The sequence below is a fragment of the Heloderma suspectum genome, chromosome 3, assembly GCF_057233095.1.
Source record: "Heloderma suspectum isolate Gila_16-S chromosome 3, 16-S_ref, whole genome shotgun sequence".
NCBI classification, from domain to species: Eukaryota; Metazoa; Chordata; class Lepidosauria; order Squamata; family Helodermatidae; genus Heloderma; species Heloderma suspectum.
In genome coordinates, this window is record NC_139460.1 from 314,455,648 (window position 1) to 314,483,512 (window position 27,865).

Sequence of the window (27,865 nt, forward strand, 5' to 3'; positions counted from 1 at the left end):
ACTAGTTTCTGACCATATCTCTTCTGTTTGGGTGGGAGCTGGAAAGAAACAAATGGTTAGAGTTGGTGTGTATCCAGAGAAACACATCTGACTTTTTGCAGCTGACTGGCAAGGGATAGCCTGGGAAGAGCATGGGTTCTGGGAAACTACTTCTTGGGGGTAGACTTTTGTTTTGCTTAATAGCTGAAGATGCTTCTCAAACAATCACTGGTGGATGGGACATGGATGGCTAGTGAATGGAATAGTGATGGCTGGTGGCTACTAGTTTCTGACCATATCTCTTCTGTTTGGGTGGGAGCTGGAAAGAAACAAATGGTTAGAGTTGGTGTGTATCCAGAGAAACACATCTGACTTTTTGCAGCTGACCGGCAAGGGATAGCCTGGGAAGAGCATGGGTTCTGGGAAACTGATGCTGCTTTGCAGACTTACCTGCTCCACCATGTTCAACCAGAGTATTTGTAAATAAATATTACACAAAGTCTCCAGAGCTTTCATTTGAGAACTTCCTACCAATCAGGGCAGTGGGGTGTATGAAAGAAAATACAGCCCGATCTCAATAGGCGATGTAGTCCACAGTTAAGGCCCAATGTACACGTTACGTTAAATGCTTTGTAGCTTGGCCTTATGTGTCTGTTACTTTAAATAGCAGTTGAGTGGGGGGAGGCATGAGCAGAATCAAGACTGCAGCACAGGTAGGCAGTTTTTAACCCTTTCCTCTCACCCCTTCCTGGGAAAATTTAAAAAGCTGCTATGGGGGCAAAATGCAGGGCCCTCCTGATGCAAATCGCAAATGGAGTTATTGGAACTGTGGCATAAAGGGATAAAAAAAGCAATCTTCCATCCACACTGTAGTCCCAATCCTAATCTCGCAGGTTTCATTTAAAATTGAAGGAACAAATGTGCATGGCCAAATGACGCATTCAATGCAAAGTGTAATTGGCCCTGAAGCACCAGAAGGAAAGTCCAAAGAGCCCAGGTTCTTCCTTTTAAATTCATTTTTCTTCAGTTATCACACTTAAAAAATATTTGCGATGTTTAGATTTTTACAGGTAATATAAATTCACAAAAGAGTAATAGACCTTAATGACATATCTTGTCCCATAACTTGATTCCTGTTTCTAATTAATACATTCCATTTTCTCCGAGAAGGATGTTTCACCAACCCAGTTCTCTAAATCTAACTATGTCAATTTAGGGCGCAATCCTATGGCTGTTTAGACTGAAAAAAGTCCGACAACAGCATGACTGGCTGGGGAATGCTGGGAGTTGTAGGACGTTTTTCTGTCTAAACAGCCATAGGATTGTGCCCTAAGTCAGTTAAGAACGTAAGAAGAGCCCTGCTGGATCAGACCAAGGGTCCATCTAGTCCAGCATTCTATTCACACAGTGGCCAACCAGCTGTCGACCAGGAACCCACAAGCAGGGCATGAGCACAACAGCACCCTCCCACCCATGATTCCCAGCAACTGGTATACATAGGCTCACTGCCTCTGGTACTGGAGGTAGCACATAGCCATCAAGACTAGCAGCCATTGATAGCCTTTTCCTCCAGGAACTTGTCCGACCCCCTTTTAAAGCCATCCAAATTGGCAACCATCACCACATCCTGTGGCAGCGATAGTTTAACTATGCATTGTGCGAAGAAGCCCTTCCTTTTATCTGTCCTGAATCTCCCATCAGTCAGCTTCATAGGATGACCCCAGCCTCTAGTATTGTGAGAGAGGGGGGAAAATGTCTCCCTATCCACATTCTCCACACCATGCATAATTCTGTAGACCTCTATCATGTCTCCCCTTACCCTCCTTTTTTCCAGGTTATCTATGTCATCTCCTTTTTTTATGCCATTTCAGGTTCCATCTAGAAGAACCTTCTATTTCTATTGTGTTCAATGGGGCTTACTCCCTTGTAAGTGTGATTAGGATTGCAGCTTTAGTTCTCCTAGGGCAGGAGGGGGTACTAGTGGCCACTAGTACAAACTAGTGAACGTTTGTTTTTGTACTTCTCCCAAACCTGAGGGTCCCCAAGACTGCTGATACCTCCCATGTTTGCATGGATGGTGCCATCTTGGTTACATAAACAACGACGGCACTCACTCCTGAACATCAGAAATAGAGGGAATGATGTTTTATAATGTCTTAATTGTCTCTGTTAAATAATGCATTTACTTTTTGTAAGGTGCCTAGAGAATGTTTAATTGATTAGGCAGGTGTATATTGCTAACATAAATAAACACAACAGAATAAAAACAGATATGGCCTGATTTGATAAAGTCACTTTATTTATTTGTTTGTTTGTGTTTGTTTGTTTATTGCATTTATATCCCACCTGTTTTCCTCCAAGGAACACATACATAATCCTCCTCCTCTCCATTTTATCCTCACAACAATCCTGTGAAGTAAGTTGGGTTGAGAGTCAGTGACTGGACCAAAGTCACCCAATGAGCTTCCATGGCCTAGTGGGGACTAGAACCTGGATCTTCCAGCTCCCAGTCCAACACTGTCCCCACTACACCACACTGGTTCATCATCTGAAAAATCCAAAGACTGTAACCAGTGGAGGCTGGTGGTTCTGATTTCGGTGGGACTGTGAATCTATTCTGGGTTTCGGTCAGAACCAGACAGAACTCTAAAGCAGCTGTCCAAGGTGCTGAACCCTAGCCCCAAAATACGTTCAGCACCTTGGATAGCTCCTTTAGAGTTCTGGCTGGTTCTGACCGAAACTCAGAATAGATTCACAGTCTCACAGAAATCAGAACCACCAGCCTCCACTGATTGTAATGCTTCAGATATCAGGATCTAATATTTCATTCATCTGAAGCACTGTCCTCTTTAAAATGGTGTCATGGAGCCGCCTGTTATCAGGGGCATGTGGTTCTGAAATTATTGTGGGAGATCTTCAGAGCCTTTGTTGTGAGGTATAAGCTGTTTGTGAGAAGGAGCCTCAATGCCACGAAAGGAAAATGTTTGAAGCAGCAGATCAGCTTTGGGGTTTCTTTATGGAAGTTGTTGGTTTAGTGGTGGTAGGATTAATGGAAGATTCAGGTTCAGAAGAGGCAGCTTTGTGCTTGGCAGAATCAAAGTGCGAAGTTGTACAGGGCATTGGGAGGGGGGCACAAAAGGAGGCACAGAGCAGAGAGTGGGATAAAGTGAATATTGAGACACTATTATGAGAAATAAGGAGAACAACAGCAGAATGTAGCTGGGAATTAACTGAGCAGAGGGGAAACAGCCCTCCTATTTCTAAGATTGTGGTGACTCCTCATAGGAACATAAGGACATAAGAAGAGCCATGCTGGATCAGACTAAGGGTCCATCTAGTCCAGCGTTCTGTTCACACAGTGGCCAACCAGCTGTTGACCAGGAACCCACAAGCAGGGCATGAGTGCAGCAGCACCCTCCCACCCATGTTCCCCAGCAACTGGTGTCCATAGGCTCACTACCTCTGGTACTGGAGGTAGCACAGAGCCATCAAGACTAGTAGCCATTGATAGCCTTTTCCTCCAGGAATTTGTCCATCCCCCTTTTACATCATCCACATTGGTGGCCATCACCTCATCCTATGGTAGCGAATTCCATAGTTTGACTATGGGCTGTGTGAAGTCCTTCTTTGTCCTGAATCTGTCCTGAATCTCCCACCAATCAGCTTCATAGGATGACCCCGGCTTCTAGTATTTTGAGAGAGGGAGAAAAATGTCTCCCTATCCACATTCTCCACAACACTGTATAAACCTCTATCATGTCTCCCCTTACCCTCCTTTTTTCCAAGCTAAACAATCCCAACTGTTGTAACCTTCTCTCAGAACATGAGAAGGGTTGAGCTGGACCAGACCAAAGAGTGGAGCCAAAATTTCCCACTTGAGAAAATATATTGGTACCAGTATCTGTTTCCCTGTGGGTGGAATAGTCGGGGGGGGGGACTTTGAGGGAGCAAACAGCCAGAGGGGAAAGAGGTGGGCAGTCCTTCCCCCTCTCCTCCATTCCTGTGCTTAATCTCAAGGCCAGCCCAAGAGATTTTCCCACTTGGAACCTTTGTTCTGTCAGGGGCCACATTCCCTCAGGGCTAATCTGTCAAAGGCGGGATGCTAGTGGTAGGTAGGGCCACAATTTTTCTCTCTGCCATCCCATTCTCTGTGTGTGTGTGTGTGTGTGTGTGTGTGTGTGTGTGTTTGTCTTTCTAACACCCCCTTTTCTCTCTCCTTCCCTCGCTTCCCCACCCCTGCCTTACCCTATCCCTCCTCCCTCAAGGCACTGCCATGGCAGTTGGGACAAGGGCTGGTGAGACCCAGATTCAAATTTCCCACTTGGTGGGGGCATTGCTAGGCACATAAAAGGTTCAGAACCCAAATTTTCCATTAACACCAATGGGCAGGTCTTTTTTTCTACACTTAATTGCTATGTGGATGGGGAGATTTGGGGGAGGGGCAGTGCACAGTGAGGGGAGGGTTAATTATATCTTCCCACCCCAACTGTGATCCCCCTGAACCACACCCCCACCCCCACCTGGCAATGAAGCTTAGAAAAAAAACTCCCACTGGTTCTAGTTGGAAGATATTTTGTAAAGCTTAATTCCCATACGGGGGGGTGGGAGATGTTGCAGCATGTGGGGAGGAGAGGGTTCTCCTCCCCACATGCTGCAACATCCCTTCCCTCCCCTCCAGCAATCCCCCTTGAAAATTGCCCCCTGCATGGCAGCTAAGCTGGGAAAAGGACATTCCACGGCACTAATGGAGACTTAGAGGTCTGGGGAATAGATCCAGGGCCCTGGAAAATAAACTTGAGGGGGGGACCCATGGGCACAGGCCTAGTAACATGTGTGCATGGAGCTCTCTGGGTGACCTTGAGCCAGTCCCCAACACTCAGCCTAACCTACCTCACAGGGTTGTTGTGAGGATAAAAAGGCAGGATATAAATGAAATAAATAAATAAAATAAAATCAGACTTCTGAGTCTGCTTTTGGTTAAAAAAAAAAAATCTGGAGAGGAAAAGGCATATGCAGGTTATGTAAACTCTGTATAAACAGCTGCGAATACCTTTCTCTCTGCAGATATTTGGTTTTTTTAATCGAAGAGCAAGCTAAGAAGTCTGAATTAATTTTATTTATTATTTATTATATTACACAGTTTTAAGCGTCTTCGGTTGTAATAAAAGTGCACTGTTGGAGTCAGTTTATGTAAATGCCTCATTGCAGAAGCCACTGCAAAAAAAGCAACTCTGGAGTAAAAGAACAGCTGGCAAAGACGGAAGGACCGGGTAGAGATTAGGATTAGTCATCCTTAGTGGGAGCGCAGGAGACTTACAAGGACACAGAAGTGTCCTTCTTTTCCTTTGTGAAATGTCAGAACGTACGGAGATGTGGTTAGGGGGCAACAGAGGGAAACAAACTACCTTTAACGTTTACCTAAGAGGCGTCACAGACAACATCTCCCTCCAGTAGTCATGGAGCACCTGGTCAAGGTGTTCTTACCTCCCCCACCCCGTCCTGCCCTCACCACAAAGCAGCGCCAATCAGAGGGCCATCCAGAAGATGGACTTTAACCGCGGTTTAAATTTAACCACAGGTTTGGTAACAGATGAGTGCATTCGAAATACACAGCGGACTCAATGTAATTGTTGGAAATCTTTTGGTTGCTTGGAGCAAACAGAGGCTCCTGTCAGGAAGCAGCAGGGAGAGGAAAGGCCTGCAAAGACAACTCAGAGGAGTGAAATGTTCAGGAGGCTTATTTAACCGTGACTGGGCTTGCTATGCCAGAGAAATAAATAAAAGCCCACACTTGAGAAAGCAGCGAAATGAGGTTTTGTTAAGTCTGAGTTGGGGAGTGGGGGAGGAAAAAGAAACAAAAGAAGAATTGCTGGAGATCATTTAATGTCAACTGAACCTCTCGGAAGGAAAGAGAAAGGTCATCTCCGTTGGTTTGCATATCACCTGGAATCATCTAAATGCCACCCTCCATGGAGCAGGGCCTGCCATGTGTCTGACGAGCCAATCGGGATTAGGCACTTGAGTTTGACGGATGTCATGTGGCCTGGCAGGTTTCCAGCACAGTGTGATGAAGGCTATCCGTTTCCTCGTAGGTCTTACCGCCATCCCTCCAGGACCTCCACGGTAAGGAGAGGCAGCGGGGATCAATCCTCTAAGATGTTCATTTGGACCAGCGGGCGGAGCTCCACGTCCTACAGACATGACGAGAGAAGGTACGTGGCGTCTACGTTGCTTTAAACGCATGCTCGGACCCATTTGCATAACAGTAGTAATACGCTGGCTGCCCTTGAAGGTGGGTCGGAAGCATGGAGGTCAAGGAGGAACTACACCACTTTTTTGTCCTGCGATTATGAAAGTGTCTTCGTAAGCAGCACCTATTGGCTAGTACTTGTGACATCACTGCTGAGTAGCAAGACACCCCTTCTTCCCTGCCCACACCATTTTGAAAAGTACCTTTTAAAGTGTATTTTCTTAGTTTAAAATTTCTGCTCACTTTTTAAAAGGCAGAAGACTCCTGCTCTATCACTACCTAGGGGAGTGGTTTTTAATAAGTTAAAGTGATCTGGTGTCTATTGCCACAGTAATCCACTTCCCTGCACAACCTTTTGAGAAGTGTTTTCTTCAGGGGGGATTTTGTTTTGCTTTGTTGGGGAGGGCAGTGTTCATGCTCTCTGCTTCTCCAACACTGCACCACCTTCTGGTAATACGTAATTGGAATGATATTTGCATGATACCAGAGAACTAACTCAAGCTGAGCCTCACCCAGAAGAGACATAGAAGCCCACTGTTTTGCCCTGTAACGGCCCAAAAATGCAGTCAGCAAGTTGCCAGTGGTAAGCATAAATCTCCTTCTAGTAACCCTATAATGGCTGAGAGACCTCCTTCCCAGAGTTTTCTGATGAGTGCACTTGAAGGAAGGGGGTATCTCTCATTTTATGGTGGGTGGCAGAGACAGACACACGCGCACACCACTCTCATGGCAAAAACAAGAGGAGTCAATCCCTCGTTTCACACCAGGGTTTGGAGCATCCTTCCCCAGCCTGGTGCCCTCCAGATGGCCATGCTGCCTGTGGATGATGGAAGTTGTAGTTCAACACATCTGCAGGGCACCAGGTTGGGAAAGGCTGGGTTGGAGACTCTCTGAAGCAGTGGGAATCTTGCAGCACAAAGTAAAAGACTGAACCTCTCCTATCTCCCAAGTCTTCTGCACATACCAGAAGACATTGGTGGTGGCAGTGGTGGTGCTGGGAGCACACGGGTGCTGCCCACCAGCACTAACCAAACTGCATGGGCCCTTGTTCACTAGCTAAAGGCCCATCAAGTTTGACAAGTGGCAGGTGAGGCAAGAGTTCCAGTACTTTCCAGCTCTACGTCCCAGCTTTTCTTCCCTCTCTCTGGCAATGGACGAGAATTTCGTTTCTCTTCGCAAATCATGCTATGATTCTACGAAATATATCTCGTTCACCGTCCTAGAGGTGGACGTGAGCACGAGTGCTTTTTTCGAGAAGTGTTCACAAATTCTCGGATTTGCAGTTGTGTTCAAAAAAAGTCTTTGTTTTTTATATGCTCACTTCAAAATAAGCTTTTCTCCCCCCCCTGCCCCCACCCCCGCCCAAAGAAATGCATTTTAATGCTTTAGTTGATGGGGGGAAAGTGTGAACTTTTGAAAAATACTCAGAAAAATATGCACTTTTCACATTAGAATGAGCTGAAAAACAGGTCGAAAGCAACAACGGAAGTGAGCTGAAATGAGCTTCAAAGTGATTCCTGGAGAATTTAGGCAAGCTCAAAAATCATTGGTTCTCCAACCCCTGCCTCACTCCCCACTCTCCTATCCACTAGTGCAGCCATTCATCTAGAGTGTGGGAGGTAACACATGCTTCCCTCCCTTCCTGAACACCCACGTGCTGTATTCCGGGTAGGAAAGGCGTATCAGAGGAAGAGGTGCATTGTGGGACAAACTTGGAGGAGGAGCTAAGCCTCCTCCATGTCCCTGATGTCCTCAAACCAGGACCAGACCAAAACATTTTGCTGCCAAAGGCGGAGTAGCAAAGCCCCCCTGCTACTCACACCCAAAATCAAGGTGCATAGTATCAAAGACCAATCAAGTTATTTTGGCACCCAATGCAGAAAATCCCACAGCCTCTCCCCGTCCCCAGCAATAAAAACATGATGATGATGATGATGATGATAAATTAAATAACCGACAATTTCACACCCAAAATCAGCTGCCTGTGGCAGCCTCCCCACTCTCCCTAATAGTAGGGATGGCCCTGTCTCAGGCACTGAGAATTACGGTCGCTCCTGCCCACATCTGTACAGACCCATCCTGGGCTTTATTACCCACACTGGAGTTCAAGAGAAAGATGGGGACTGGCATGTGTCTATATAAATCCTGTCTGATGGCCAAGGCAGGGCCCTCGAGGGGGGTTACAGACAAACGAAATCCCATTGAAGTCACACAACTAATAAAACAGCTACAACCATCAAAAGGCAGTTCGTAAAACAGCAAGTGGACAGCAGCTCTCCTGGCCTGCTGAACCAAAGGCCACCTGAAGTAATTAGGTCATATGACCCACCTTCTGAGGCTAAAAGGAAACAAGCCAGGCAGGCCCCCCGGGGTGCAAATTCCACAGACAGAGCCACCACTGAAAAAGCCCTGTCCCTTGTAACTATTAACCTATCTTCAAGTGGCTGTTGGTCCCTGAACAAGGTCCCATCAGATGACTTGAACATATGGGAATATACCTACAGAAGAAAACAATACTATCTCTGGGCTTTAGATAGCTTACTTCCTTTTTCTTTTCTCCCCCCCCCCCAATACAAAGTCTGCTTCAGGAGTTCAATTTGAACTTTACTGCAGCTTTTGCATGGGAAACCTACCTTGCAAACCCAGTCTTGGTATTCTTTTCCATATTCATTCACGCTTTCCTTTCCAATTTAATCGAATAGCTCAATTTACTTTTGCTGCCATTAATCCTTTTCACACATGCACAATACAAAACACAACTCTGCCGGAATGACATGATGTAATGCACTAGAAAAAATCCAATACAATGTATAATACTAGATTATAAACCAAAAAATCAATAATGCCTTCATTTGGAGTGACAGATACAGTAAACTAAATGAGCCTCAACAGCCACAGCAGTAATAATTTTGCTTAATTTTATTCAGTCCTTTATTTTATTGCACTTAGCCGTTGCACAGCAGACGAAAATGAGAGGATTTTGTTTTGTTATGTTTTCAACATTACAAGAGGCTACAGTGCCGAGCAAAATTTGGCATAGCTGGCTTCTCAGAAAACTAAACCGAAAATCAAATTATTTCTGTGGGATTCACCAGGGTTTCTGAGGCTTCCTCTTCCTATTGTCGCACACCTGGCAAAAAGCTAATAGAAAGTCACATAATCCACCAGAGCCTACTCTGCGGGTGCAGCATGCAGTGCTGGGGCTGTAAAAAATGTTACATACATGGGGCTTTTGGGATCCCAGATGTAGCATTCTTCACACAACAACACAGAATTGATTTGTGGAATTTACTGCCATAAGACACAGTGCTGGCCACTAGGTTAGGTGCCTTTAAAAGTGACTAGAGTACAAACTCAGAGAGAGGAGGTCTATGATCCATGGCTATTAGTCATGATGCCTACTGGAACTTCCAGGTTCAGAAACACTCAGCCTCGGAATACCAGTTGCAGGGGAACCACAGCAATAAAAGGCTATTGCCATCACACCCTGGCTGTGGACTTCCCAGAGGCTTCTGATTGGCCACAGTGGGAAAGAGGATGCTGGCATGGATGGACCAGTTGTCTGTTCCAGCAGGGCTCCTATTACATTCTTATGAACTGGAAGGGCAAACACAGTCTAGTAACCTTTGTTGGCATACATAGATGTCAGGAGCATTTGATTTGGAGTGCAAGCCTATCGATCGCACCCTCAGTGATCAGAAGCCCCTGAAATTGGAGGCTTCTGATTATCCAGTACAGGGAGGGAGGAGCGATGGAGGTGATCTTCAGCTCCCCATCCTCCCGCAATGCATACTTTGCTAGACAAGCTTTTTAGCCCATCTAGCAGTGGCATTTTGGAGGGGGAGGGAAGGAGGCTGGCAGAGGCTCAGGATGACTCGTATCTTGGCCTCTCTGCTCTCCTCCCTTCCCCGCCCACCAGAATGCACCCTTTTCCCCCTCTCTGAAGTAGGGATGGCGGAGAATTTCTCCACGAATCTCTGGGAGGCCGAATGCCAACGCATTCGGCCCCACGAAATTGGTGGTGAAATTCTCCGCCGGCCCCCCACCTCTCCCCCCGGGATGGGACTTACCTCGTGCGAATGTCCCTCTCGGCGGCGGGTCCCAGCGGTGGTTCGGCGGCATTTCGGCGGGGGCGGGGGCGGCGGCCGGTCTTCTGACTGGCTGCCACCGCCACCATTGCAAAATAAAAAAGGAAAGTAAAAACACACACACACCCCCGTGATAGGCTACGTAACGATTTACGTAGCCTATCACGGCTATATTTCCAAAGTCAGCCATGATAGGCTACGTAAATCGTCACGTAGCCTATCACGGGTGACTTTGGGGGAAAAAAAGTATGTATGAAAATGGCGGCGCCCATGGGGTGCCGCCATTTGCGTTCCTTAGTTTGGCACATCTAGTCTACGTAAAGATTTACGTAGACTACGGCAAAAATAAGGGCAACGCAAATAGCGTTCCCTTATTTTCGCCGTAGTCTACATAAATCTTTACGTAGACTACCCGTACCCAAATAAGGAATGGAAATGGCGGCGCCCCATGGGCGCCGCCATTTGCGTACGCGCTTTTTTTTTTCAAAGTCACCCGTGATAGGCTACGTGACGATTTACATAGCCTATCACGGCTGACTTTGGAAATCTAGCCGTGATAGGCTACGTAAATCGTTACGTAGCCTATCACGGGTGTGTTTTTGGTTTTTTTACTTTACTTTTTTTTCGCGGCCGGGTAGACAGGGCGCTCCTCCCCGGCCTGAATTTCTGCCGGGCGAGGCGGGGCGCCTCTCCCCCCCTCGCCTGATCTTCGGGGGGAGAACCGAAGCGCCTCCCCCCCACAGCAAAGCAAGCTGCGGGACCAGGTAAGTTCCTTTCGTCCATCCCTACTCTGAAGTGGAATTTAAGAACATAAGAAGAGCCATACTGGATCAGACCAAGGGTCCATCTAGTCCAGCATTCTGTTCACACAGTGGCCAACCAGCTACCCGCGAGAAACCCACATGCAGGGCACTAGTGCAACAGCACCCTCCCGCCCATGTTCCCCAGCAACTGGTGCACATAGGCACACCACCTCCAATACTGGAGGCAACACACAGTCATCAAGCCCAATAGCCACTGATCGCCTTCTCCTCCAGGAATTTGTCCAGCCCCCTCTTAAAGCCATCCGAATTGCTGGCCTTCGCTATATCTTGTGGTAGCGAATTCCATAGTTTGACTGGGATGTGTGAAGAAGTCCTTCCTGGTATCTGTCCTGAATTTCCCACCGATCAGCTTCATGGGATGACCCCTGGTGCTAGTATTATGAGAGAGGGAGAAAAAAAGTCTCCCTATCCATATCCTCCACACCAGGCATAATTTTCTGACCTCAGAGTGCAACCAGCGCAGCTCTTTCATTGCTGGCTGCAAGGGGGAGGGGGCAGATCTGACTCCCCCTTCCGAGGTTGGAACACTGTCACCAACCTCAGAGGGAGGAATCCCCAGTATCCTATGGCCCCTCAGACAATGTCTAGGGGCCACAGGATTGCTCCCTCCAACTACTAAATTCAGGGCTAAATTACACCCTACACTAAATACGTAGCATGCAGCTGAATCTAACGTTCTTTTTTACGTTCGAGTAAGCGTGCAGAGCCAGGATCAGGGCCAGAATGCGCAAGTAGGGGAGATTTAAACTTTCCCATCCCGCTGCTCGTTCCTCCTAAATTTACCACCACCACTGTACAGGGGCTAAAATAGGGGAGGAAATTCCCATTGGCACCAATGGAGGGGGGTTTGTCTAGACCCCATTCGGGGGGGGGGGAGTTACTGGGTGGGAAGGTTTAAACCTTCCCTACCCATAGGTGCTTATCCTGATCCAGATCAGAGGCCTACGCACTTATGTGAAGGTAAAAAAGAAAGTTAGGATGATCTGTATACTACAAATTAACATGTAGTAACATGTCATTTAGCCCTCAGACAAGACCAGTGTGTTACAAGAGAACTGCCAACATACTGCAAGAAACAAATTAATTAAAGGCTCTTGAGAGCCCCCAGTACTCACCCCAGAAGACGATGCGCCCTCGGCATCCGTGATCATAGCTGAAATCCTCCCCTATTTATAGGGTGATCAGTTGTGAATTGCTCCAAGAGAGGATATATATCACCCAAAAAAGAGGACCAAAGAGGGCACCAATTTGCATAAAATTTGCATATGCTACTTTACATGTATAGATACACATTTACAAATGATTATTATCATTTAAATAGAAATACAGCGCATCTCACCAGAGAGTGGAAGACTGACCAGCTGAGCTGTGCGCCTTGCTCAGTTTGCTGCTGTCCAGGTGCTTATGACTTCAAGGCCCAGTTCTTCCTTCTGATGGTTCTTTATGTCTAAACTGGACTTGGAGTGGACAGCCTTTCAAACAGAGGCTGCTTTCAAACAGAGGACTGTCCTCAGCCCTTCAAATAGAGGACTGCCCTCTGTAAAAGAGGACACTTGGCCACCCTATGCCTGCAAATGAGGTGTTGAAAAGGGGGGGGGGCATTTTGGCCCAGTCCTACACATATTCTCAAAGAGGAGTATAACGGAGACTAGCGCCCACCAGTTATCAACTCAGTGTTCAAAAGAGCTCCTCCTTCGACTACTTTGATTAAATGCTTTTCTTTCATTTATCTATTTGTTAATTCAAATGTATAGCTTGCCCAATCCTGAGCGCCCACGGTGAGTATCAATAAATCAAGAACTAATAGATCAAATTAAAACCGATTTCAAGCAGCTACCGCCTAACAACCGCTAGATCCCCATCCTTTCTGACCCTAATCCTCTAGACCTCCACCCTCTTCTGGCTCACTGCTTCTCCAGACACAAGGCAAAACCCATCTCCCTCAAATCCTCCCAGTCAGAGCCCTTGCTCCTTCTGTGCATGTTTCCTGCTCTTTGCCAACTGGATGGCCAAACCGTACATTTCAGGGGGCCAGGTTTGGCTGAGGGGCTGCCACTTGCTAACCCCTGTGAAGACTCTCAGCCCACAGGCTTCAGCTTTGCTTGTAAAGTGCTGCATTTCTGAGATAACCAATCAACAGGTTTCTTATAAAGACTGCTTGGCTCTACAGCGCCAACGTAGACATGACCGCGGCACACCCATCTCTTTAAACGTGGGTTTGGCCTGCAGTCATCTTGTTGACTGATGCTTTCTTGCCTGTTAGTTCGTCTTTTTTTGTTTCCTTTCTCTATTTGTTTCATGGCTCATAGACCCCTGTAGAAAGATGCTCAACCACAACCCCTTTTCAAGTAGCAATCTTATTTCTTGATCGTCCATTTGAACCACGTTTGCGTTCTGGTGACATTGCTGACTGATTGCGCTGTGCCCGTTTTATGTCTACAGAATGACACAAGTTATGCCACGCAGTGGGCTAATGTTCCAGAACGACATGACAATTGCTGCCTCTCCTGCCTGCTCTCCTTTGGTAATGATGCAAATTCCGATAGCGAGCCATCCACGGTTAAATACATTTTGACAAATAGTCATAGCCAAGTGACACTTGCTTATTCTTTCACATCATATCTCTGAATGCAATTAAGCTTGCCTTACACAGTCCAGCAGAAGTTGCAATAACAACAACAACAAATTAAATTCCCACATTGTCAGAGGAAATTAACAATCTTGAAAGGATTTTTTTCTTTCTTTCCACCAGGGAAAATATTAGCAAGTTTTTAAAGATTCGGGTATTTTGTTCTTAAATTAATACCATCACATCCCGAGTAAACAGCAGTAAATTGGAAATAAAACACACAAGTTTGGTGGAGATCAGGGAAGAAAAAGTATGATGAGAAATAATTACTGTAAAAGCAGGAATCAAGCAAAATAATAATAAATATCTTTGCCACAGTCCTGTGTCAATAAAAGCTGCAATCGAATGCGTACTTTCCTGGAAAGAAATCAGCAAGAGACTTCTTTCCGAGCAAAGATGTGTAGTAAACAACTCGGGGCCAGGATACCTAGCTGATCTCTTTCCCTATATACACCAAATCAACCCGAGGTCTTCCAAGGAGGTCTTCTTGGTCATTCCACGACCATCAGTGTGTTGTCAGGTTACAGCACATAAGCAGGCCTTCTCGGTAGTGGCACCCACGCTCTGGTACACTACTACCATGTGTAGTTTGAGAGGCAGAAACTGTGATGAGCTTCAAACACCTCTTGAAAATGCATTTGTTCACTCAGGCTTTCCCAGACTTGTAAATCGATCATGACACTGCTCTGATTTACTAATTTTGTTGTAATGTTTTTAAGGGCGCAATCCTATGGAGATAGACATCAGCCTCCAAACTCAGAGGCTGACACCTATCCAATGCAGGGTGGCCGGAGCACAGAGGTGATCCTTGCCTCCATGCTCTGGCCGCCCTGCATTTTCAGCTAGACACACAATTTCACAGGTCTAGCCGGGGACTTCAGAGCAGGGGGAGGGAGGCCGCAAGGCATACAGGAAGCCTTGTAAAGCAGCTGTCTCCTTCCCACCTGCCCCCAGGACTGCCCCCTTTTGGCCCTCTCTGCGCTCTGTTTCTGAGTGCAGAGAAGTAGCCGGTGCGGAGAGAATTGCATCAGGTATGAGGGTGTGGGGGAGGGGGCAGGGAGCGCAGTTTCTGGGAACTGAGCTCGGAGCCAGGGCTCCGACCTCGGTTGCCAAAACCAAAAAACCCTATAACCCTGTGGCCATAGGATTGCTCCCGAAGATACGTATTGGTTTTTGTATAGTATGGTATGCGTTTTTATGTAAACCTCTTGGAGATTCTGGGATGTCAAGCAATACAGAAGCAGCCTAAATAAATACATAAATAAATAGTGGCTGCATGGCTGCCGGGAAGTTTTAAAAACATATTATGGGTACAATCCTATTGAGATAGATGGTTGCCTATCCAATGCAGGGCAGCTGAAGTGCGGAGGAGAGGATTCCTTCTGTGCTCTGGTTCCCCTGCAGTTTTCTTTAGATGCCTGATCTTGAGTGTCTAAGGAGCAATCCTATTGGGATAGGTGGCCGCCCCCGAACTCAGAGGCGACCGCCTATCCAATGCAGGGCAGGAGCAGCACAGAGGAGATCATTCCCTCTATGCTTCAGCTGCCCTGCATTCACAGCTAGACAGCTGATTTCGGCTGTCTAGTCACAGGAAGGCCGGGGGGGGGGGAATGCCAGCCAATGCATAGGAAGTGTCGGAATGGCACTTCTGCCCTCCCCGCCCCAGCACGCCCCCGGAACACCCCATTTTCACCGCTCCACTCTCCTCTTCCGAGTGCAGAGCGTGGGGCTGATCCGCACTGCCTACAAGGCAGCATGGGAGGTGGTGGAGGTCAGTTCTCAGGGAACCGACCTATCCTGTGGCCATCTAGCCACTGCCTAGCGGCCATAGGATTGCGCCCTAAGTGCGGCTTTGGGGAGGGGATGGGAACGGGGCTGGAAACCACATAGGAAGCTGTCTAAAACAGCTTCTGCAGTCTCCTACCCTTCTCGCCCCCAGGAACGCCCCCTTTTCGCCCTGACTGTGCTCCGTGTTATGAGCACAGACAGGCATGGAGGGGCAGCCGCCGTGGTTCTCTTCGCCCCGGCTACAAGGGGGAGGGGAGCACAGTTTCCCGGCTATGAGCCCCTAGCACTGTCTACGAGCTCAGGGCTGGGAAACCGAAAATCTTATCTCCCCCAGATGCTGACTAGGTGACATAGGATTGCTCTCTATGACATGGCACAGACTGTTGTCTTTCAAAGAAAAAAGATTCAGAAGTCCGCTGGCTGAGGATGCCTTCCTAGGCTGTAAGCACAACCAAAGAAGAGGTTCAAGTGCACCTACAGAGATAACACAGTGTCAGATAGCAAAGAAGGAGCACCAATGTTTCAAATGAATCAGAATAACTGTATGACAGTGGCTAATTAGAGTAATACAATTGAAGGCGCAATCCTCTGTTTGTTAAAGAATAAACTTAATGTCACGTTTCTTCTTTTTATCTTTGCTTCATTTTATCTCTTGTTCACCAGAATCTGTTTAGATGTGGAGTGGTATACAAATGTTGTAAATAAATAAATAAATCGCAGCAGTAACGTAGGAATGATTAAAAAGACACAGTCTGTTTTAAAATGCACTAAGAGCCAGAACCAAAAACAAAAGAAAGCCCACTGAAATAAAATTGTTTTTAAAGCTCACCTATATGTGAACAATGGGAGCAGGTGTACCACTTTCAGTAGGTCATTCCACAATCTGGGTGCCACCACTGAAAAGGCTCTATCCTTTTTCACTAGAGGGCAGAAAGACAAGTCTCAGATATGGAGAGACATTTCCTATTACATTTGTGTGGGAAGAGTTGAATCCTAAGATACTCTGATCCCAGATGATTGAGGGCTTTAAAGGTAAACCCAGCATCTTGAATTGAGCCCAAAAATAGGTTGGCAACCAGTGAAGTTGCAAAAGGACCAGTGTAATATGAGCCAATTGGTTGGCATCAGCTAAAACCCTAAGAGCTGCATCCTGGACCAACTGAAACTTCCAGACCATCTTCTAGAGCAGCCCAATGTGAAGCACATTACAGTCATCCCACCAGGAAATTACTAGAGCATGTATAACACAGGCCAAGTTTGAGGATTGTGGCTTCAATCATTACTGGATACTCCCAAAAATTCCTCTGGTGTGAATAATTTAAGGCAGGGGTGGGCAATTCATGGCCCTCCAGATGTTTTGGCCTTCAACTCCCATCAGCCCTAACCAGCATAGCCGCTGGTGAGGGATCATGGGAGTTATGGACCAAAGCAAGCTTCCCACATTTAATTTAAGGATTGCAACCTGCAGCCCACTTCAGCTTTTGCAAACCTACTCCTCTAAAGCTGAAATATTTCCAGGCACGAGAAAAGCCCTCTGAAAACATTTCACTCTGTTCATTCTATTGTGTATTTTGGATGTCAGTGATTTTTCCCTACCAGGTCCAAGGAAATTGTTTAGAAAACATCAGCTGTGGAAAGCTCAAAGCCTGATCTCCCATGAGACAGGACCTGGCAGTGGAGCAGTCAATCCTTTCAGAGGGTTTATTGATTAAGTGTGAACTCCACATAAGAATGTATTGTTTTCAACCTCAGAAATATTTACCAAAAAATCAGGGATCATGACCTACTGGACAAAAGGAAAACAGTCACCGCTCTCAAAGCAGGAGAGGACCGGGCGATACTCCTTGGACTGACAATGATGGTGTGTTCCATTATGATGTACTTCCTCCTGGGAATCACGCTGCTGAGGTCATACATGCAAAGGTAATTCTGCTTTTCTCCCTGTATAATATTACTGTAACAATATCTGAATCAAAATGCAAAAAGAAAACACTGGACCTTTAGGTGCAGAAAGAAGGAGTGTGCCAGAAATATTTATTCTTTTTGTTATTCTGTTCAGTTTTATTATTCAAAGCGTCATTCATTTCATTATTCATTTGTTAACACCACATTTGTTTTCGTTCCTCGCATTAATTTTTTCGTTTCTTTTTCCTTTTCTTTCTTTCTTCATGTTTTGTGTGTGTGAATGGCAACAAGTGGGGCTAATTTGAGAGTCTTCGGACTCTCAGCAGCCATTTTATTTTTCTAGAATGGCCATCATTCTGGAACATTCTAGAATATTCGGGGGGGAGAATGACAGCACGCACACACATGCGCACACACACGCGCGCGCACACATTTCTCCCACCTGTCAGCCACCATTTCCCCCTAGAATGCCTTGGAAAGACACAGTGGCCCCATCTACACAGAGAAGCTTTCCAACGCGATTCAGTTTAAAACTGTATTTTCATCCAAAAGGATTTGCTCCTCTCATGACACATGCAGCCAATTAAAGTGGCATATGCAAAAAACAAACAAACCCCGCATTCGTGTGGCCTACTGCACGAGAAACAGTATTAAGTTTAGATATATGTGGGTAAAGTTTCATGGCATCAACAAGCTTCCTTTTTTAAAAATTAAAAGAAGTCATTCACGAAGGTGCACTCCCCTGGATAAGCGCAAATTTAAAACAATAGGCTTCTCCACCCCTCTCTCCGCTCCATACTGAGAACGTGCAGTAGAAGTCAATGCAAATTACTTCTGAGTAGACGTGTTTAGCAGGCTGTTTTTAGGGCAGAAGTGGGGGGAAACAAAGCATCTTCCGTGAAGCTCCGCTCCTCCAAACAGGCGTACATGACACAACTTTTCCTTCCTCCTATCAGCACTGCTCCCCCCAGCCAGTGCTGAAGCTGATATCACTAGTTGAGGTCACACAGACCCCCAAACTGCACCGAAGCCGTAGTGACAGGAAAATCCATCACAAAACAACTTTGCAAAAATGCAGGTTCTATGGCATGAAAACCCACAGTTGCTGCGGAGAGGGGGAAACATCATGTACCATGACCATCTGTGAGGCACAGTAGAGTACTGATGTAAATGCCCCACATAGATGGGGCCTAGTTCTAGGACATTGAGCTTCTTCACACTGAGCTTTTATCCTGGGCTTGAGATTGCTCCTTCACGGAAGTTTGCGGGCTCTTTACATGACGCCTTGATCATTCAAGGCGTGTCCTGTACTAAATACCCCTTGTTCCGTTTTTAAATAGATTGCAGATAATGAGCTATCAAATTACCCCGTTGTGTTCCACTTCAGTTTCCCCCATCAAAAGAGTTAAAGCGGCAAGAAGAGGTGCGAGATCAGTGAAAGATAATGGAAGACTCCGATACGGGGAGAAGGAGGGGGAAGGGTGTGCGGGGAAAGGAAGCATGTGAAAAAGGGAGTCGTTGTGATCCTGCATTTAAAATGGAAGCAGAAAGCCCCATTTTAAATGCAGGATTTTAGGCCAGTGTAGAGATGCCCAGTGTTTCCCAAACTGTGGGCCAAGACCCACAGCCAACCTTTAAGTGGGTCTCAGTGCTGCAGCGCCTCTTTGCTTGACCGCCCTGTGCCATGGCCAGGTGTGCATGGGCAGGTGTGGCCGCAGGAGTTGGTTAGAGAGCAAAGCTAATATTTTTTAATAAAAATAATATTTTTAAAAAATTGGGAATAAGGAGGAAGGGGATAAGAGAGGAAGCTGTTACAGGAGGAAGTGAATGTAAAAGCGAGAGAAAGGAGGGATGAAAGAACCAGGCAGTTAGGGATAGGGTACAAGTTAAGTGTGAAAGAAGAAGATGGGTAAGCAGACTTTGAGAGGCATATGGGGGAGGGGGAAAATAATATAAAATAAACACTTTTCTCTACTTAGAGCAGGGGTCCCTAACCTTTTTGTGTCAGTAGGCATATCTGGAATGTTGAGAGAGGGCCATAGGCACTCTCACACAATGGCTGCCATAGAGGGGCTTGCTCATTCATCAACTGGCTGCCACGGTGAGCATGGCCAGTCACAAAACTCTCGTTCCCCAGAAAACACACTGGTGAGACTAATAGAAAAGTAACTAGCCCAAAAACCTAACTACAAGGCAGAGGTGGGGCTCTGAGCTCAAAAAAACAAAACCACTCTTTTGAATCCAAAGAAAGGTTTTGAACTCAAATAAAGACAGCACTTTGCTTTGCAGCATGGCAATCTCCCAGTTTAAAAAAAATCAAAATAATCTTAAGAAATAAACTTAAAATCAAGAGAGGCAGGGAGTCTGGTGGGCCCCAACAGAGGTGTCTGTGGGCACAAATTCTGTTTCTGTATCAGAGAAAGGTAATGGAATAACAAAACCAAACATGTTTGTACACGAACCATTTGATTTGTAATGAATGAACGTTGAACTGAATGGGCTCCATCTGAAAACAATGCACACCCCTAACAGTGTTAGCCTTTTCACACAGTTTTATAGGGCTGCAAGCTTTAACCAGTGTAATTGGAAATTAATCAACTAAACTTTGGGTGAATTTCTTTCAGCCAGAGGACTGGATTCAATTTCAGAAGGGTCCTCTGAATTCCAGTGATGGGTCAGGTCAAAAGCAAAAGGGGGCAGGACCAAAAATATGAAAAATACAAGCATATTTTAGCTTAAAGCTCTAACTGCCAGTAACTAAGTCTTATGAGAGGCATTCCAATCTTTTAGAATGGGAAAAATGCTGTGCAAGGGCCAAGAAACTACCAAATCATCAGTGGTTGGAAGAAGGAGTATGGACCTTTGGAGAACCCCAGAGGGCTAGATTGGGAGCCTAAATGGTCTGAACTTGGCCCATGGTCCTGAGGTTCAATACCCCTTCACTAAAGCTTCAGTTGATTAATGTGGAGGCAAATTTTTAAAGGATGGGCTGATAAGGACACCTTTTGTTGGTGCTTGCATGTTACAGTAATAGGGGCAGACAAAAAATATTAGAGTGCTTTTCCTTCTAACAATGTTACAGTAATTGTTGTTGTTGTTCAGTCGTTAAGTCGTGTCCAACTCTTCGTGAACCCATGGACCATAGCACGACAGGCCTTCCTGTCCTCCGCTCTCTCCTGGAGTGTGCTCAAGACAGTTCATGTTCATTGAATTGGTGATGCTATCTAGCCATCTCATCCTCTGCCGTCCCCTTCTCCTTTTGCCTTCAATCTTTCCCAGCATCAGGGTCTTTTCCAGGGAGTTTTCTCTTCGCAATAGGTGGCCAAAATATTTGAGCTTCAGCTTCAGTATCTGTCCTTCCAATGAGCACTCAGGGTTGATTTCCTTTAGGACTGACTGATTGGACCTCCTTGCACTCCAGGGGACTCGTAAGAGTCTTCTTCAGCACCACAGTTCAAAAGCATCAATTCTTCGGCGCTCAGCCTTCCTTATAGTCCAGCTCTCACAGCCATACACTGCTACTGGGAAAACCATAGCTTTGATTATATGAACCTTTGTCGGCAAGGTGATGTCTCTGCTTCTTACTATGCTGTCTAGGTGTGCCATAGCTTTCCACCCAAGGAGCAAGTGTCTTTTAATTTCATGGCTGCAGTCACCGTCTGTGGTGATCTTGGAGCCCAAGAAAATAAAATCTGTCACTGCTTCCATTTCTTCCCCTTCTATATGCCAGGAAGTGATAGGGCCAGATGCCATGATCTTAGTTTTTTTTAATGTTGAGTTTCAAACCAGCCTTTGCACTCTCCACTTTCACCCTCAACAAGAGGCTCTTGAGATCCTCTTCGCTTTCTGCCATTAGGGTGGTATCGTCTGCGTATCTGAGGTTGTTGATAATTCTCCCGGCAATCTTAATTCCGACCTGTGATTCATCCAACCCGGCATTTCTCATGATGTACTCTGCATATAAATTAAATAAGCAGGGCGACAATATGCAGCCTTGTCGTACTCCTTTCCCAATTTTGAACCAATCGGTTGTTCCATGTCCGGTTCTTACTGTTGCTTCTTGACCCTCGTACAGAGTGCTTTTCCTTCTATCCATGAGTGATCATTTTCATTCAGTATCTCCAACAGGACACTCTAGTGAGCTTTTGGTAATGCGCAAATGTCTTTCAATTAAACTGATGAATTTATTATCCGTAACCTTTTCTGTATTGCAATCTTGTGTGTATGAACTTCCAAATGACCAGTTGGGCTTATGGGTGGGCCATTAGGCTATTGACAGTGGCCAATAAGGAAATTATGTTGGCAGTGAAAACAAATTTTGCCAGATCTTGGCGTGGGCTGATGAGCAGCTTCAAAACAAAAGCCAGGTCCTAATGGTGAGTTCCCCCAGATAGCTCTTGTTTCAGACTGGGACCAGTGGGGCCGATCTGTTCAGGTGTGGCCAAGATACAGGTCAGATCAGACTACCGTTAACAAACTGTGGAGTTAGATGTGAGATAAATCCAGATAATAGTCTCACTGGCAAGCTCATACTGTTGCTCCAGTCCCCACCTGGGGTATAGATAGCCCTGCAAAGACAGGTGTCTGTGAAGTCCCACCTCCCTGGAAGAAGCCCAGTCAAGTGTTAAAGGGGATGCACGCTATTACAAAAGTGCATGCTTCAGCAAAGCTGTGGTGCCTCCTGTGGCCCATGGTCTTGACATTCTGGTGGAGAAGGGTCCTCCAATACTGCAAGCAATTCTAGGGAGGCGTCATCAGAGTTTGAGGATGGAGGCCTCTTTGCCCTCTGGGGATCCTCCTCTTCCTTCTTCTCCAGAATGTCTCTAGTAGAATGACTGCTGGAATAGTGATGGCAGGGAATCATACCAAATAAAGGTACAAGCTAAGCATTAATTTGTTCTTCAGGGTTTTAAAGCAAAGATGGGGTGACTCAGAGTGCAGAGCTAATTAACATCTGTGTGTCTTCCGTACAAATAGAGGTCACAAGGGGATGATGCTGCCTAGCAGCCAGGTGGAGCCAAATAAATTTCCTTTTTAGCCTGGGTTTCTTATGTATACAAATGCTAGCATGTTCAGTATGTTCAGTAATAGTAGTGGTTTCATTCTCATAGAAGTCAAGCCTGATTTGCTATGCTGTCTTGTACTTCTGGTTACTTCGCCAGGGAACTGTCTGTTTATGACTCAGTAAAGTTTGCCAAGCTGTTCACTTTCTGGATTCAGTCGCCTTTATTCAGCCACTTCTGCTAACAGTGACCACTTCACTGAGTCCTGTGATGGTCCCGGAACCCATTTCTCTCTATGCTCAGAGTCTTCAGACCCCACCTGTGACTGGGGAGGGGGCGCTGGGGGAAACTCAGCATCCTGGGCCACAATATATTGGCTAAAATGTTTGCAGACTTTTCATGTCAACATTCAGAGTCTTAACAGCTGAGATGGTCCCACAGAACAGACCAGCTAACATTCAAACTGCTGGAAATGATATTTCCAGATATGCAGAAATTATCAGATGTAGATGTTCAAAACAAAAAACTTGATAGCAAAAGTAAAGGATGAGGTGACATGCCTAGGATGATCATAAGACAATTGAGCATTCCTTAAAACAAAGAAGCAAGAAACACTTACTCAGGAAAAAGTTAAATTAATTGGATTACAAACCAACTGACTTTACTAGAAGGATTAGGTTACACAACTTTTTTATTAGGTTACACAACTTTGTATTGGGTTACACAACTTTGTATTGGGTTACACAACTTTGTGTTAGGTTACACAACTTTTTTATTAGGTTACACAACTTTTTATTGGGTTACACAACTTTTTTTATTAGGTTACACACATTTTCCATAGCAGCATGTGGCAGAAAGAAGTGGAATGCTTAGCATGGTCACCACCACTGCATGGTGAACAATGGGACAAGGGGCTGATGTGCTTACCAATGGGCTCCCTCCCTCAGTGAGTGCAGCGTCTCACCACCATTGTCATCAGCTGCTCTTGCTCACTGTCATCCTCTTCCTCATCACTGCTACCACTTGCTTGTTTAACAGGCGAGGAGTGTCAGGAGTCCTTTAGCCCCACTTTCTTTCAACGCTGAAGACAAACACAGACAAGAAGCTTCAGTCTACGGCTTTTAATTCATTACTTCACTGGGTCATACAGATGCAAATTCTTAGTGACTCTCAGTCTACAAAGGAATGCCTTCAGGGGACTTCAAAAGGAAGTTAAGAGAGTTGCCTGCCGTTTGAATAGGAAGGCGGTCTCACTAGCCTAACTTAAGCAGGGGGGAGGAACCTCTCTCTCGTGAGGCTTCTGAGCACAGCTTCTCACACAAGGCCAATCGAGTAGACCGTCTGAGTTCCACCCCTGCCTTCTCTCTCTTAGCTCTGTGTCTGCGCCTGGCATCTATTAAATCAGACTCTCCAAACCTCCCCTCCTTCTGTTCGCTGTCTCTCACAGGGGTGTGTGAAGAGGAACCCTCATCCTCAGCCAGCTGGGCATTTGTAACTTGAGAAGCCGGCCCAGTCATGCCTGGACGAGCCTGGGAAAACACCTCCCCCATGTCTGGTGGTTCTCCTTCAGAATCTGAACTGCTATCCCCCTTCCTGCGCTCGGAAACACCCCTGACAGGGAGCCAGTGAGCAAGCAGGCAGTGGCAGCTGCTGCTCTTCCTCTCACCACCACCGTTGTCTGGGCCAGAGTGAGAAGCAGGCGAATGTGCAGGTTCCAATGGCGAAGAGGAGAAGCAACTCCAAGGGGCTATTGTCAGTGTGCCCCTGTTGGGGTGTGGGCCCTCAGCAGGTGCCCCATCATGCCTATCCTTGATGTCGGCCCTGCTGCTATTCGGGGGTCCTTTTTTTCTTCCTTTGTTGCACACTGCTTCCCTCTATGCACATCAGTTTCTACCCTAAATTTATACCAAGCCAGAATGACTCCGGAGGACCCATCTATTGATCCTCACTGTATGTTTTCTTTAAAAGTAGCAAAGGAAACAGGCCGAGCAGCTTGCTACACAAACAGTACTGAGCTCCTCATGGGGGGATTTAGTGTTCAGGGTCTGGCTTCGTACATATGATCTCCTTCACTTGTCATTGTTTAGCCTTGGATTAATCAGAGCAGCAGAGAAATGAAAAGCTTTTGCAGGCTTTTCCCTCACAGTATGGGTTTTTGACTAATATCCTTATCAGCTAATCTATGAAGTCCATTAAATACTGAGTGTCTATCACTGCAAAACACGGCCCCCGCCTAATTCAGCAGGGAGCAGAAGCAATAAGCAGCAGCCTAGAGAAAACATAAGCTTTCAAATGAAGAAAAAAAAACTAATGGAAGTTTAATTTGTGAAAGGGACCAAGCTATTTTACAGCCCTTTGAGGTGTTATTTTTTCCTTCTTGCGTAGAGCTAATACCTTCCTCCTCACAAATGGAAATCCTGCTGATCGCTCTAATAATATTGCTAGGAGTGAGACATTATCACTTGTATTTCTTGTAGCACCTTCGTGTAATTTTTTCCAACCTTCCAGTGCTTCCCTTCTCAGTGAAAGAGTAGAAGGTTTGGCCTGTGGCCTGTGATTCATTAATTGCGGCCTTAAGCATCACTCCCGCCTCAGCCAGATAGGCACAGGCCCTGCTGTCTATTCCTGGAGTTGAGCTGAGGCTGACGAGAACAAGAATGAAACCAGAATCAGATGTGGAGAAGCATCCCATACTGAGTCTGTCAAAGGCAGCTTTCCCCAACTTGGTGCTCTCCAGATATGTTGGACTACATATAGGGGTCCCCAACCTTTTTGGGTCAATGAGCACATTTGGAATTTTGAGGTCGTGTCATGGGTGCTTTCACAAAATCGCTGCCATGGTAGGCATGGCTGGTCATAAAACACTCATTTCCCAAAAGGGAAACTGGTGAACCTAAAAGAAAAATAACTTGCCTTAAGTGACTTAATTAGATGAAAGAGGTGGGGTCTGAGGTAGAAAACACAAAACCACTCTGTTGAACCCAAATAAAACTGCTCTTTTTAACCCAAATAAAGATGGCACTTCAAATTGCAAAGCACTTTGCTTTGCAGCATACCAGCCTCCCCATTTAAAAAAAAAAAATCTTAAGAAATAAAATGAAAATGAAGAGAGGCAGAGAACCTGGTGGGCACCACAGGAGGTACCTGCAGGCACAATAGTGCCCATGGGGACCATGTTGGAGATGCCAGAACTACAACATTGTTTTGCTTACATGCTGTGGCTTCCAGAACCTGGTGCACATGGATGATGTCATACAGGTCCACGTTGCAGATGACAACTCCAAGCCTAAAGGGCAAGGACTAGGTTCCCCACCACCACCGACCCACCCTCCTGCCCCAAAACTAGAGTAAGGTTTCTTTACTTAGTTCTGCAGTGATTAGTAGGAACCATTGTGTATCATCATTTGTCTCAGAAACAGTTAATTCTTGGGAGAGAAGCCAGATTAGAAAGCCAGTGAGGGGTATTTCTTTACATTTCAGAATCACTCTCTTGTCAGGCATCCTTAATTATACATCCCTGCCAATTACAGTTATGGTCAAATTACTCCTCTGGAATCACTGGTGATGTTGCAGCCCACACAATACTCCATACACCATCCATGAATATCAAAGCACCGTAGTAACCTGAAATTAATTGAGCCTGACAACACTCCAGTGAGACAGAATGTTGCCATGCAGAAAAAACATTTTTGATGCCTTTAAAAAGGGGAGGGGGGTTAGAGAAATTCATGGCCTGTCAGTACATAGTTCCTTTGCCAGATCAATAGAGCTACCATGTTCAGAGGTAGCATACCTCTGAATTCCCGGTGATGAGGACATGCCACAGTACATTCATATTGCTGCTGAGGTGAACAAGAGGAGCTTGTTTCGCAAAGATCTTTGCTGTGTGAACAGACCCCCTTTGGGGCACTTTTTCACACCTTTTGGCAAAAGGGTGCTAACTACACATAGATTGGGGGTGGGGTGAGCTCCTGTTGCCAGGGCAACCAAGTAAATCTTTGCATAATGAGCAGAGTTTCTTTTTTTTATTGCCCCAAATCCTGAGGAATATGTCCCTCCTTCTTTCCCCAAATTCTGCTTTGCTTCCCCAGTTCTTTTCCAGGCAGTAGCTGTGTTCCTCATCCAGGGCCAGCCCTACCATTAGGGAGAGTGGGCCAACTGGCAGTAGATGCCAGGGGTGGCGGCAGCAGCAGCAGCTCCCCTGGCCGTTCCCCTCTCTTGTAGGACAGAGCTGCGTGTGCCGCATGTCCTGTCCTGCACCCCCTAAGCTAGCCAGCTGTCCTTGGGTGTGGTGTAGGATGCAGTCCCACAGCCAGTGTTAAGTAATTAACTGCAATTCCTCTTCCCTTTTGTCCCTGAAATGGAGGGCCTGAAGCAAAGGACAAGATGACACGTGCCCTCCATTCCATGTACATAAGCCAAGAGGCGTTGCAGTTAAATGTCTTCGGCTGGGCCTCTGCTCACCCCTATATGCTCGCATTCATTCTTAACTCTTTGCTTTGGGGACTGTTAAAAATGACAATCTTTCATGCTTTCCCTATACAAACAGGTGTTGGATGAAGCAAAGGATTGGAGCAATGGCTATTGATGCCATAAAGGCACTTTCTCTGAAACTAGGAAAAACAGTCTATTCCCCAATGCAGTTCTCGGTGGCAGGAGCACTGAGGACTTACTTCTCAGGGGAAAGGTTGAAGGCTCATCAGACATAGTGCATTACCTCCCTTTCATCTTTCTGACAGTATCAGTCCCACCCACACACAACCAGTAGAGGGATTCAGGCAGGGGAGGTGGGCAGACAGAAAGACAGACTTACAGATGTGTGCAAAATTATAAAGGAGGGGGTTTAGATGGCACCTCTGATTTATAAGGGTGTCCGTGCAGAAATAGAAGGACCACTTACCTGCAAATGTACCTGTCCAAATACTTCCAACAGAGGCTTTTCTTTGTGTGCACCTGCCATCTGGGCTGCCACAGCTGGCTACAGGTGAAAGGGCCTACTTGGTGGTCGTGCTGGTTTGTGGAACGCTCTCCCCGGGAAAGCTTGCCTGATGCCTTTCTGGTCGCCATTTCAGCACCATGCAAAAGATTTTTTCCCCAAGTTTTTTAATCTGATCTACTTTACCTCTGCAACAGATCTGTTACATTTTGTCCGACTGATTCTACACTGCTCCTTTACAGTGTGGTGTTTCAATGCTGGGCTCGATCTGGCAGAGCAAATGTTGGGGCACACAGCTTTGAATCCGGCAGATGCAAAGCCTCTGCTGATCCACCCTGGCATGCCCTGATGGAGCACCAACACTCAAGGAGCAACAGCAGGGGACCTTTCCACAGCCACTGGGACATGGCTTTCAAGGGAAGACCTCCCCCAGTTATGGAGAGAGAGATCCCCAAAGCCCCCC

At 46.2% G+C, this 27,865-nt stretch overlaps 1 protein-coding gene across 3 annotated transcripts in view; it reads left to right on the forward strand.

The window, feature by feature from the left end:
- Positions 1–27,865, forward strand: part of LOC146351564 (calcium-activated potassium channel subunit beta-2) — a 151,345-nt gene that overhangs the window by 104,003 nt on the left and 19,477 nt on the right. The window contains exons 2-4 of one of the 3 annotated variants that reach the window (XM_084842076.1): positions 6,072–6,191; positions 12,896–12,919; positions 17,311–17,481. In XM_084842076.1, coding sequence (XP_084698202.1) covers positions 6,072–6,191; positions 12,896–12,919; positions 17,311–17,481 — 315 coding nt within the window. Of the gene's footprint in view, positions 1–6,015; positions 6,192–12,895; positions 12,920–17,310; positions 17,482–27,865 lie in introns of those variants that run through there. The other 2 variants (XM_084842077.1, XM_084842078.1) reach the window with 2 other exon arrangements.